Raw genomic sequence first — 13,584 nt, forward strand, 5'->3', positions numbered from 1 at the left:
CATTTCCATTAAATTTTGATGCAAAAATTTTAATTTTTCCTCAGTAATCTCACCCAAATCAACAAAATTGTTAGAATCAGAAAATGAAGGAGAAGAACAAGTATTTGAATTTCGGGGATTTTCCCAAGCCTTCGCATGAACGTTGAGACTGGGGCGCAGAATCAGTACAGGTAACATTAAAATCACTTCGGGTATTACCCAGCCGTGATTCCAATGTCGGCCGAAGGAAGGATGAGAAGAAACTTTTCTGGAAGTATTGGGATTTTTCTTAGAAGCAATAATTTTTGCCCTGATGGGACAGTCTAGAGAATTCGAGGAGTGATTACCTGCGCAATTCGCACACTTGAAAAATTCTGTTTGTGGTTTATCACCACCAAAAAGGCATTTTGTTTTGACTTGGAGCGAGTGAGATTTATCATGTTTCATTCTTCCTATACTATGATAAATGTACTGCGGTTCGTTAAATTATTAAAAACTCCAAAAATTTCAGTTATGGTAAAGTAGCCATAACTTCTTCAATTTTCAACCGATTTTGATAAATAACCACTTGAAATCTTTGTTTTAAATTAACATTCAAGCGCAAAAGAAAATCAGATTTTTTTAATGCTACTATCGAGTCTAAAACTTTCGTTGTAACAAAACTTTCTCTAAAAAAATGCGTTTTTTATAATTTTTTTCTCTCATAAAGTCACTAATATCAACAAAACTGTTGGTCAAACGCAAGAACAGTGTTCAGATGATTGATAGAAAACTTATTTACCTTTAATATGCAAAAGAGGGATTTCAAATTACTGTTATGCAGTCCGAGATATTTTCATCTAAGTACAAGAACTTTTTTAATATTTTCGAAATTTCATATTTGGAGCAGACCTCAAAATCGGTTCTACTGAGATTTTTTGAATTTCATTTTGGGATTCAGTGCCCAATTTTGCATTAAAAATGTTGGTCAGTTAATCAAGTTAACGATTTTTTTTAAAATTTTGTAAACTAGTGTAATTGTTACGGGTTACAATTTTGACCCATGATTGTGGTTTTGAAAAACGATGATTGTTTCGGTAAATTATGCTATTTTTCAACAAAATTCAAAACAAAATCATATTTGAAATCAAAGAGGGAATATTTTATGACTGAAATTCGTGCAAAGCTTGATATTTGGTCTAATAACACCCGAATAAACGAATATGTTGTAGTGGAATGATATGTTAAGTGACTAATGAATGTGGGGGGACTGTATAAATCATTTTTTTTAAATGATCTTTCCAGGATGTTTTTTCTCGAGAGGGAAATTAATTTTGCAATAAATGAAAAAGTACCTTTGATAGAACTTACCATGCTTTTTAAAGTCTTTTTCCCTTTCATAACAGTACAGCAGTACAGTAAACAGAGTATGTTGATCAAAGTAGTGTCGCCATTTAGGCGTTTCGGTGTGTGACCAAATTGATCAGTAACTAGGCTACTTCAATATTCGCCTCGGGCCGTATCGTTCCAAAGGGCCTTTTTCATCGAAGCAATCGATACCGGCGATTTCAGCAGCCTTTGGTATCATAAATTTTTAACCACCAAGAGTCAAAACAATCCATGAGTCCAATTGAAACGATTTAATATCCAAGTATTTTTTACAATTTAATCGCTCTTATTTTTAATTTAATAAAGTTATTTTTAAAAATTGTTTCTACATAATATCTTTCCACACACCATATAGTTTTAGTTATTTAAGAGTTTTATTTGTATATCTTGTTTCAAGCAACATAATTTGCTGATAAAATAATCAAGAGTCAAAACTGCTGCTTCATGGATGCCAGAATACCTGTTGTGAGCAATGTAAGTTTCTAATTTAATAGATTTAAAACTAGTTTTGAAGATGATTGAAATATTCTTCCAGAAAAAAAACACAAACAGGGATACGAAAACCTCTATTTTATAACAGTTCATACGAAGCCGTGGTATCGTATTTATTTCACCCATCATTGAAGATTTGCCGAGCCATTACGCTAAAGAATACATGGAGGAACTTACTTTGATAAATCTGCAGTGAATCCGTTCACCCATGGCTGGCCATCATACATACAAATTAAAAGTCTATGCACAAGGTAACTCGACAATAGCTTATTAGATATGAATGCCATGTGAAATCCATTTCACCAAATAACTTTACAAGAATGATTCCGGTAATATTTTCAAAAATCTTAAACGAAAACATCTGTATCGTTAATCAACAGAACTTTTTTTTTACTAAATAATCACAGTTCATCGAAAAAATTTCACCAGTGTTTTGTGACAGTCAATCAAATATGGCATTTGGCAACCTTTGAAAATGTAGATATCTCAAAGAATATAAACAGTAGAAGAGTTTGGACAAGCAACAGTTCCTTCAACTGACACCCGATGATGATGATGATGATGATATGAAAAACAGGTGGCTCCATAGAGTCGGATAGATTGTTGCTGTGTGCTTCTATTCTGTAGCCTTTCATTCACTCGTTGTGTCATCAGAATGAATCATTTTCTGTGGTAGGAGATTTTAGTAGAGACAAGAGCAAAAGACTGGCTTTCGGGTTGACAAAAGAACTCGCCCCTTGCTTCTTCTCTTCGTTTCATCCAGGTGATGAGCTGCTGTTGCAGATGAAGGTTCTAGCTTAGTTTGAGCACAGCCTCTGTGCTGCTTTAATGCAACTTTGGCCTTTTATTTTTCTTTTGCAACCGACTAGGGAAGGAAGTCGTCTGTTTTGTTCTGCATGCCAAAGTGATAACGGAAGAATGTTCTCGGATTGGTTTAAGTTGATGCAGAATAGAAGCTGACAGCTGAGACTTTGCCGTGCAAAGTTTGGTTGAATACCTGCAGAGGGCTGCCAGACTGAGGAATGCCAAAGATATGCACGTGTAGCAGCAGCAGCAGGGCAAGGGAAGACATGAAGAAATCTCATTATCATCATTCCGTATTGTTTGCTCCGAAATGAGGATAGAAGTCTGAGCTGATAACTGCGATGGCCCGTGAGGTGTGCATCGAAGCCGGAATTAATACCTACAGTTGAAAAAATGTGATGCTGTTTCGGGCGTCTTTTCATTTTTTTTTGTCTTCAGTAGGTTTTATCAATGATATAATAAGAAACAGTTTTAGTAAATGAGATGGAAAACCTGTCTTTCACAAAGTTGGGATGGAAGATGAGTTTAAAATGTTAAAATTCACAAATAAAAATTATTGTTCTCAATTTTTGTTATTGAAAAAATAAACACAATTTTGATATATTTCATCATAATTGTAATGATATTTTGGCAACTTATTAATGAATTTGGACACTATTACTCCCATTTTGCTACACAATTTTGAATAAGTTTGGAACAAACTTGACGCATTTTTGAAAATATTTCGGTACAATTTCGAAACACTTCGACAAAATGTAGGGAATATTTTTTTCGAAAATTTACACAAGTGACACAGTTTTTCACACAAAAGTGAATATCAATCTTTCATATTTTTGTGATAATTATATAAAAAGCTACAATTGTGAAAATAAAATTTTTAATCCCTTCATAAAGGATATAAAAAAGTTCACACTCTAGCTGTAGTTTTTTAAATAATTATCAAAAAAAAAATTTAATAACAATAATAATTAAGGTTGTAGCTACTCTTTCTAATATTGCTGACCTAAACAGTAAATCTTCGGTGTAGTAAATGTTGGAATAAATTTCAATACCTCTCAATTTCTCCTAATCCTTAAATTTTACAATTAACAGGTGTTCTTGATAAAGAACATAACTTTAACTAATAGGATAAACCATATGGTGTGTCGAATGTAAAATTTTTCGGTATTAGGAAACGCTTGTAGCCTTCAAAAATTTCATAAAAAAATTTTTTTATGAAATTTTACCCAAAGTTAGCAAAATGTTGACAAATTTTGAAGCTATTTGGCACTATTTCTACAGAATTTTGATATCATATCCAGAATTGTTGGCCAAATTTATCAAAATTGGACTTAACTACACTAAACATTGGCAATAACTTTGATAAAATTATCATTAAATTTTTAATCAATTGCACAAAGTTAATTATTCGAATAATTTAGATCAATCTGGAATATTCAAGTATATTTTGAAACACATTTTGCCTACCTGCCTGCTATTTGACCAATTTTCACAAAACTTGGTCTCTGTTTTGTGTTACAAAATATGGATTTCAATTCTAAAGCCCTTCTGAAATTATTTAAACCATTTGGAAAGATGAATGATTCGGAAAATTTGAGTTATTTCTCAAAATTTTTAACCAGCTTTGGAAGATTTAGATTCCAAACAATTTTGGTACAATTAAAACAACATTTTGACTCAACTTATCATGCTTCGACAATATAATAATAAAATTTTGGCACAATTCAGAAACGATGTTGAAATACGACAAGTTGCCAATTTTCAACCAAGAATAAATCATAAGAATGGTAATTTTGACAATTTTGAATATTTTGAAAATTTTGTCAATTTTGACAATTTTGACAATTTTGACTATTTCGACAATTTTGAAAATTTTGACAATTTTGACAATTTTGAGAATTTTGACAATTTTGACAATTTTGACAATTTTGACAATTTTGACAATTTTGACAATTTTGACAATTTTGACAATTTTGACAATTTTGACAATTTTGACAATTTTGACAATTTTGACAATTTTGACAACTTTGACAACTTTGACAATTTTGACAATTTTGACAATTTTGACAATTTTGACAATTTTGACAATTTTGACAATTTTGACAATTTTGACAATTTAGACAATTTTGAAAATTTTGACAATTTTGACAATTTTGACAATTTTGACAATTTTGACAATTTTGACAATTTTGTCAATTTTGACAATTTTGTCAATTTTGACAATTTTGACAATTTTGACAATTTTGACAATTTTGACAATTTTGACAATTTTGACAATTTTGACAATTTTGACAATTTTGACAATTTTGACAATTTTGACAACTTTGACAATTTTGACAATTTTGACAATTTTGACAATTTTGACAATTTTGACAATTTTGACAATTTTGACAATTTTGACAATTTTGACAATTTTGACAATTTTGACAATTTTGACAATTTTGACAATTTTGACAATTTTGACAATTTTGACAATTTTGACAATTTTGACAATTTTGACAATTTTGACAATTTTGACAATTTTGACAATTTTGACAATTTTGACAATTTCGATAATTTTGACAATTTTGACAATTTTGACAATTTTGACAATTTTGACAATTTTGACAATTTTGACAATTTTGACAATTTTGACAATTTTGACAATTTTGACAATTTTGACAATTTTGACAATTTTGACAATTTTGACAATTTTGACAATTTTGACAATTTTGACAATTTTGACAATTTTGACAATTTTGACAATTTTGACAATTTTGACAATTTTGACAATTTTGACAATTTTGACAATTTCGACAATTTTGACAATTTTGACAATTTTGACAATTTTGACAATTTTGACAATTTTGACAATTTTGACAATTTTGACAATTTTGACAATTTTGACAATTTTGACAATTTTGACAATTTTGACAATTTTGACAATTTTGACAATTTTGACAATTTTGACAATTTTGACAATTTTGACAATTTTGACAATTTTGACAATTTTGACAATTTTGACAATTTTGACAATTTTTACAATTTTGACAATTTTGACAATTTTGACAGTTTTGACAATTTTGACAATTTTGACAATTTTGACAATTTTGACAATTTTGACAATTTTGACAATTTTGACAATTTTGACAATTTCGACAATTTTGACAATTTTGACAATTTTGACAATTTTGACAATTTTGACAATTTTGACAATTTTGACAATTTTGACAATTTTGACAATTTTGACAATTTTGACAATTTTGACAATTTTGACAATTTTGACAATTTTGACAATTTTGACAATTTTGACAATTTTGACAATTGACAATTTTGACAATTTTGACAATTTTGACAATTTTGACAATTTTGACAATTTTGACAATTTTGACAATTTTGACAATTTTGACAATTTTGACAATTTTGACAATTTTGACAATTTTGACAATTTTGACAATTTTGACAATTTTGACAATTTTGACAATTTTGACAATTTTGACAATTTTGACAATTTTGACAATTTTGACAATTTTTGACAATTTTGACAATTTTGACAATTTTGACAATTTTGACAATTTTGACAATTTTGACAATTTTGACAATTTTGACAATTTTGACAATTTTGACAATTTTGACAATTTTGACAATTTTGACAATTTTGACAATTTTGACAATTTTGACAATTTTGACAATTTTGACAATTTTGACAATTTTGACAATTTTGACAATTTTGACAATTTTGACAATTTTGACAATTTTGACAATTTTGACAATTTTGACAATTTTGACAATTTTGACAATTTTGACAATTTTGACAATTTTGACAATTTGGACAATTTTTACAATTTTTACAATTTTGACAATTTTGACAATTTTGACAATTTGGACAATTTTGACAATTTTGACAATTTTGACAATTTTGACAATTTTGACAATTTTGACAATTTTGACAATTTTGACAATTTTGACAATTTTGACAATTTTGACAATTTTGACAATTTTGACAATTTTGACAATTTTGACAATTTTGACAGTTTTGACAATATTGACAATTTTGACAATTTTGACAATTTTGACAATTTTGACAATTTTAACAATTTGAACAATTTTGACAATATTAACAATTTGAATAATTTTGACAATTTTAACAATTTGAACAATTTTGACAATTTTAACAATTTAAACAATTTTGACAATTTGGACAATTTTAAAATTTGGATAAATTTGATTTTTGTGGTCTTTTGCTGAATTCTCTACTGTGACGAAAGGCTTTTTCTCGATTTTTTTGGGTTTCTCATAGAAAAAAAAACGGTTTTTTACAAATTGTTATTTTATATGTTTTCCATATACCACAATACCTCACTCTGGTTGAATATTCTTGTATAAAAACACGCTCTGGTGTTATTTTCTGGCAGAATTGGTTTAAAATCCCAAAAAAAAAAAATTTTCTGGCAGAAAAAAAAAATCGGGTCTATCAAACTTACGACTTGGGATATGCTTCTCTTCTTCAGTTTAATAGCAAGAAATATACACCACGACAGAAATAACAATAACATTCATTCTACTTTTCATCATCCTTTATCGAAAGGCACTTCTCCGGGTAAACTTTTCGTTCTGATTCTAGCTAACTACTACCATAACAGCGGAACGAGACCATCGCTCCACAACGGTGGAGGACAAAAATACGGCGAGAAAAAAAAAGTTAATGAAAATACATGAAACGCCCGACATCGCCGACGTTGTCAGTAACAAAGACTCCCTAATTGGCTTCGAAACTGTTACTTCCATGTTTTCGCGCCATATTTTTGCCACCATCATCATCATCCCAATCTCGATGGGCCACTTTCTTGCGAGCCACGATATGGTGAGGGTGAATGTCTGTTTCTGCCATTTTCTCTATCACATTGAGAGACAAGCATAAAAAATGGCGCCGCCATTCAAACGTGTTAAAAAAAACTCCGGTACTGTAAAATACACGCAACCCATATTCTGGGGCCTTCTAGTAGGCATAGGAAGCTTAAAGTGGAGGACCCCAGAACTGGAAAACACCACTCTGGATAAATTTGTGAAAATGTTAAAAATTGTCAAATGTTTCAATATTCGCGCTTTAGGAATATTTTAATGAGAATTGCAAGGTTTCTGAAGTATTTTTTGTGTGGAAATTATGAGAAAATTTAAAAATGTTATTATTAAACTCAAACAATTTAGAGGTTTGTTTAGTAAGTTTGGCTGGACGTTTTCAGAAAAATTTACTGATAAAGTATTCAGTTTTTCGTTTTCTCTCCAGTGCATTGAGCATTATTGTTGGGCGGTTGAAAACTTTACAGGCATAGTTCTGGCATATTCTTTCAACAGCACCGGAACCACTACTGGCGGCGGCGTTCCGTAGTTGCAAAAGTAACTTCGTGGAATTCAATTAAGATTCCAAAGCCACTGGCGGCGGCTGCTGCTTTTGGTCGGCAAGCAGGCAGTTTGCCTTATTCTCAACAGTTGAGCCTCTTGGGGCAAACGGGGCCCAGAACCGGAGAAATGCATACAAAATAGCATCGAATGCGGTTCGACGAGCAACTTTCCAAAGTTGTTTAAACTTTTCATTGGGTAAAAAAGTTTCAGGGTGACGGTACCTTTTGTTGGCTTTTTGAAAACTTCACAACCCTGCATTTGGAAACAAGCCAACAATAGATTATAGGTTGACCAATAAAGGAAGAAAATTTTGCGAATCGATATATGCATGCAAGATGATGTGGGAAGAATTTAATTTGGCTTCATTAGCATTATCTGCATTTTTGCGGAAGAATGCTCAGCTCATTCCAGATGGTTATAAAGTATCGATACTTACTATAACGTGTCCTTGGTATCCGTCGAGCTCACTGTCATCAGAAATAGCATGAATGAGCAAGTTGCTGGAGCTCATTGCAGTCGCTTCCATGGCTCTGTGAATAAATAAAGAAAAAAAAAACAAGTTTGTAACGACTACCAGGCAGGAGTGATAAAAAAATAGATACATACATATTTAAAAAAAATTGAAATCTTATGTTAGACTGCAGTCTTGAGAAAAGCCAGTAATTCAAACAGTTCAAACAATTCGAAATCTGGACCCAATACCCGAGGTCGGGTTTAAGGAACAAAATCCGGAGTCAGTGATGCCGGAACACAAAAGTTTCATTCGTTTGTACCTATAACAAAATTTAATTTGCTGCTAAAAGTACTTTAATTTTGAAGATGATACAAAGGCAACAAATAAAGTATAAGCATGCTAAGATTACAAATATTATTATTATTAAATTTATTATTATTCTATTCTTGTCGTTTTTATTGAAACTTAGACTTACGCTCCATATAGGTCGATCAAACGGAGCCTCCCATTTCTAATTATTTCAAATATATGTTTTATGTAAGTTTTTTCATTTTTTAATATGCTCGAAGTCCATGGAATACTATAATGATCTGCTTTATTTAGTTTTATCATAATATACCCAAACAATTTGTTTTTCGTTAAAAAAAACATTAAAAGTTTTTGTTAGAAAACTTTTTTTCTCTTAACAGAGCTCACTTTGCGATGTTCAGAAGAGTTGAAGACCACATTATTTCCCACCACAAAAAAAAAAAAATCATCAAATTCTGAGATGGCCATATTTTTTTAATAAACTTTAAGTTTTCAGTTTGCATTTTTTTCAGTGTAGGATTTCCACTTACTTTTACCATCAACCACTACAATTGATGCTATTATTTCTCCAAAATCAATTAATCGAACCAGTTTTTTAATTAGGGGTTGAAAATCTACAATAAAAAATAAATTACATGATTAAAAAAAAAATGAAAAAGTTTTTATTACAAATTTTTTTTCCCTTAAATATGCACTAGTTGCAATGTGTGGACGATTTTTAACTACCCGGCTTCAAAAAACTACATAAAACTCTTAGATGACATCATTATTGATGTTATGAAATCGCTTGGTACATCTTTGTACCTGAAAATAATCACATTTTCGATATTTACGGCTTATGTTCTTTCGTTCTTTGATAGCTCATGTTTCTCTAATTCGTTCCATCACCTACGAAAATCTGAGATGACAATTTTTTTTGGGAAATTGAGTTTTTGTTTTAAAATGCATTTTCTCAGTGTAGGATTTCAATGAAAATTCATTTTTTTAATTCAATCACTTTTAACAAACTACAACACTACAACTACAAACTACAACAACATGAACACGATTTGTTTAGGAAATATAATTTTCGAGCTTAAAATGTTTATAAAATTTTTAAGCGCCGAGGTGGTCTAGTAGAGGCTGGCGCGATTCTGGTTTTAGTATGCCAGGCGTACTGGGTTCGATTCCCGGCAAGAAAACTTTTGGGTTCGAATCCCATAAGTGACCGACAGGTAAGATGTGTTTCCTCCTACTGACTATATAATAAGAATGTTCAATCAGTTGCCAGCTGGCATATACCTGGCCACGGATGCCGGAATACCTGTAAGTAAACCAGCCCACCTGATTGACTCGTTCTTCCAAAATACACCTACATCAACACAAAATATTCACTACACAACAGTTCATACGAAGCCATGGGGTCCGGGTATGGTGTGGCGCTGCATTGGAGATTTGTCGAACTTAATAATCTAAGAATGCATGTGAGCACATACTTTGGCAGAAAATGCGGTGAATCCGTGCAACCACGGTGAATTACCAACATACGTAACATACGTTTAAATGTTTATAAAATTTTTGCCCGGAAGGTTTGGCCCTTTTCAGATGTTAGTCGAGATAATTTTTCGGAAAACTAAGTTTGCCAAGATGCTTTAATAGATACGATCTTTATGCCCATATGGTTTCATTGAATTCTATGAGGGTCATGCCAATTTCGTGTCGATTAGAAGTAAAATCCGTCAAATTCAAAATATAAAATGAAACTAAGCACAGCTAGACATAACATAATAAAATCAGATACTATAATTTAAAAGTTGATATAAAGTATATGACAAGAAAAACGAAGATAAGGCAAAACAATATTAAACAAGATAAAAAAAATGACAATACTTGATGAACAAACATAAAACGGGATAAAACAAGATCAAACTGAAAGAAAACACAAGTCAAAACAAGACAACACTATATTGGACAAGATGAAACATGGTTAAGGCAGAAAACCCTTGATAGAAAAGACAAAGCGAGAGAAACCAAGACTGAACAAGACAAAAGTTTACCGAAATACGACAAAACAAAAAAAAAAGATGAAACAAGGTAAACCATGCTGAAACAGCACATGAAATCACAAAATGAAACAAGATGAAACATAAAAAAAAGTAAATTCAATAGTATAGTTAGTCGTCATATCAAGACATAACACAACCAAAAAGACATTAATAATAAAAGACTATGAATATGTCATTGAAAACACATTAGCATATAGCCATAAACCCCAAGTAATATTCAAAGTTTTATAGCAGACTATGTAGATAAAGTGTTGGTTTTATAAGGGGCTTGAAGAATAAATAATAAAACTATCGATGTTACTGGGGAACGGAAGCCTTCATCTTGGAGTGACCTCAAATTTTATCTTGTGAAAACTTTTCTGTATCAATTTTTAAGTTCTTTTAACTTATTATGTCGTTCTTGTCTTATGATTTCCTCAATTTGTTATATCTAGTTTTATCTTATTTAGTATTGTTTCTTTTTTTTCTTTAGTATGTTTAATCCTGTTTCATCCTGTTTCAACATGTAAAATCCTGTTTTATCTTAGATCACGTTTCTCTGGCATGATTATTCTATTTTAATATCATTTACAATTGTTCTATCTTTTTCCAATGTGTTTCGTTTAGTTTTATCAGGTTTTGTCTTAATTTACCTTGTTTTAGCATTTTGTTCCTTGATTTATGCTGGTTAGTCTTTATTAACTGTATTTTATTAAGTTTTGTTTTCTTTAACCCTCTTTATATTGATTTTTTTTTAATATGAGTTTGTCTTATTTATTTCGTTTCTTTTGTATATGATCTTCTCTCACCCGACTTTTTCTTGTTGAGAACTCACCGGGAACGAGTATTAAGAACAAGGAGCTGAAGAACACAAACATTTCCATACCAAGAACCCTGCAGAAAGAAGATGAATGCAATGAGAGAAAAACGCATAGGGACAACATAGCGTCATCATTGCAACAATTCCAACCGGATGAAATTTTTGGTAATCCTTAAAACAGGTTCTCAAGCTCGGGAATGTCAATTAATGGATTTATTGGTAGCACTTATAAGTTATGGTTTGATATAAGATGCAAAGTTTTCAGCAAAACCCTATTTCACCCTATTTTGGGTCTATTGTTGGGGAACACACTGACGTTCTGGTACCAAAATCTGGTACGGTGCGTTTGTTAGCGATTTGAAATCTGTTTCAGTCCTCTGGTTAACAACCATTTTGGCGGCGTGCAGGAGAAAGGAGTGTGGAGCCGAAGGATGAACCATGACCTCGCACAACTCTACGGCGAATCCAGTATCCAGAAGGAGGTGAAGGCTGGACGGATACGCTGGGCTGGAAATGTTGCGAGAATGCCGGACGACTGTCCTGCAAAACAGGTGTTCGCTACGAATCCAGTAGGAACGAAACAAACGCAATGAGCAAGGTGGTTAGACCAAGTGGACCATGATGTGGCGAATGTGGGATGTTCGAGAAATTGGAGAACGGTTGCCATGGACCGAGTGAATTGGAGGAATATTGTTCATCAGGCAATGTCTTGAGACGGGAAAACCTTGTAAATAAAATGAATATAAAACATGGATCACCATGAATCTGGACGCACTGTTTATTAAATCATTGCGCTCCTAGTTGTTGGATCTGGAATTTTTTGACAGTACTTTGTTTGGAAATGATTCCTCTATCAGTGCTGAAAATTTCATTACGATTCGTTTTGTTCCAAAAAAGTTACACGTGATGGAAGCCGCGAGACGAAAATAAATTTTGGACACTCACGTTAAAAACCGACGTCGTCGGGTTAAAAAAAATCGCGAAATCGTTAAAAATGCTCAAATCAACCGTGTGCAGCGTTCTCAAACGTTTCCGTGAGATGCATACTATCGATCCGCAGGTTTATACCAAGCGTTATAGTGGACCTAAGAATCAGAAACTGCATTTGAAGGTGTTGAGAACGATAAAGGCAAACACAGAGTAGTCGGACTACGACATCGCCAAGAAATCCAATGTCCACCGGTACACCGTCAGAAGGATTAGTCTCCGCGAAGGAATACGATCCTATCGGGCCAGTAAGCAACCAGGCCGGACATTGAAGCAGAATTTAGTAGCCAAAGGACGTGCCCGGAAGTTATACAACAAGATTCTAACGAAGTACGACGGATGCATCCTCATGGATGACGAAACGTACGCGAAGATGGATTTTGGGCAGCTTCCTGGCCAAAAAATTTATAAAGCCACTGCAGTGGTGCACTGCACTGGTCGGGGTGATGTCCCCGCCAAGTTCAAATCCATTTTCAATCCGATAAGTGGCAAGGTATCTGCAGCTGCGGACGAAAAACCCAGGTTTTTGTGAAAAACAAGACCATGGACTCCGAAATGTACAAGGAAGAGTGCCTTAAAAAATGTTTTTTTTTTCGTACAATAGATCTCGCAAAAGACCACTAAAGTTTTCGCCAGATTTGGCATGCTGCCACTACAGCTAGGAGGTACTACAGTGGTATTCGGCCAACGGGTGGATTTAGTTGAAAAGGACATCAACCCACTCAACTGCCCTCAATTCCGCCCTATCGAAAAATTTTGGGCCATTGTCAAGCAGAAGATGAAGAAGAATGGTAGGAAGACTCGGGAAGCAACAGAGATGAAGAGATTGTGGAACAAAATGGCCGCTGAGGTCAGTGAATAGGGTGTCCAAACTTTGATGAGTGGTTCTAGACGAAAAGTTCGAAATTTTATCAAAAAATCATCGAAATATTTTTTTTCTTATTTTTTGAAGTGCAATAAAAACC

At 32.6% G+C, this 13,584-nt stretch overlaps 1 protein-coding gene across 3 annotated transcripts in view; it reads right to left on the bottom strand.

Annotated features, from left to right (window-relative positions):
- LOC129748081 (uncharacterized) overlaps positions 1-13,584 on the bottom strand; it is a 205,799-nt gene that overhangs the window by 157,397 nt on the left and 34,818 nt on the right. For all 3 annotated transcript variants that reach the window (XM_055742557.1, XM_055742556.1, XM_055742555.1), the window contains exon 2: positions 8,462-8,555. In XM_055742557.1, the coding sequence (XP_055598532.1) occupies positions 8,462-8,551 (90 nt within the window). In that variant the 5' untranslated portion in view covers positions 8,552-8,555. The remainder of the gene's footprint in view (positions 1-8,461; positions 8,556-13,584) is intronic.

The sequence above is a fragment of the Uranotaenia lowii genome, chromosome 2, assembly GCF_029784155.1.
Source record: "Uranotaenia lowii strain MFRU-FL chromosome 2, ASM2978415v1, whole genome shotgun sequence".
Taxonomy (NCBI): domain Eukaryota; kingdom Metazoa; phylum Arthropoda; class Insecta; order Diptera; family Culicidae; genus Uranotaenia; species Uranotaenia lowii.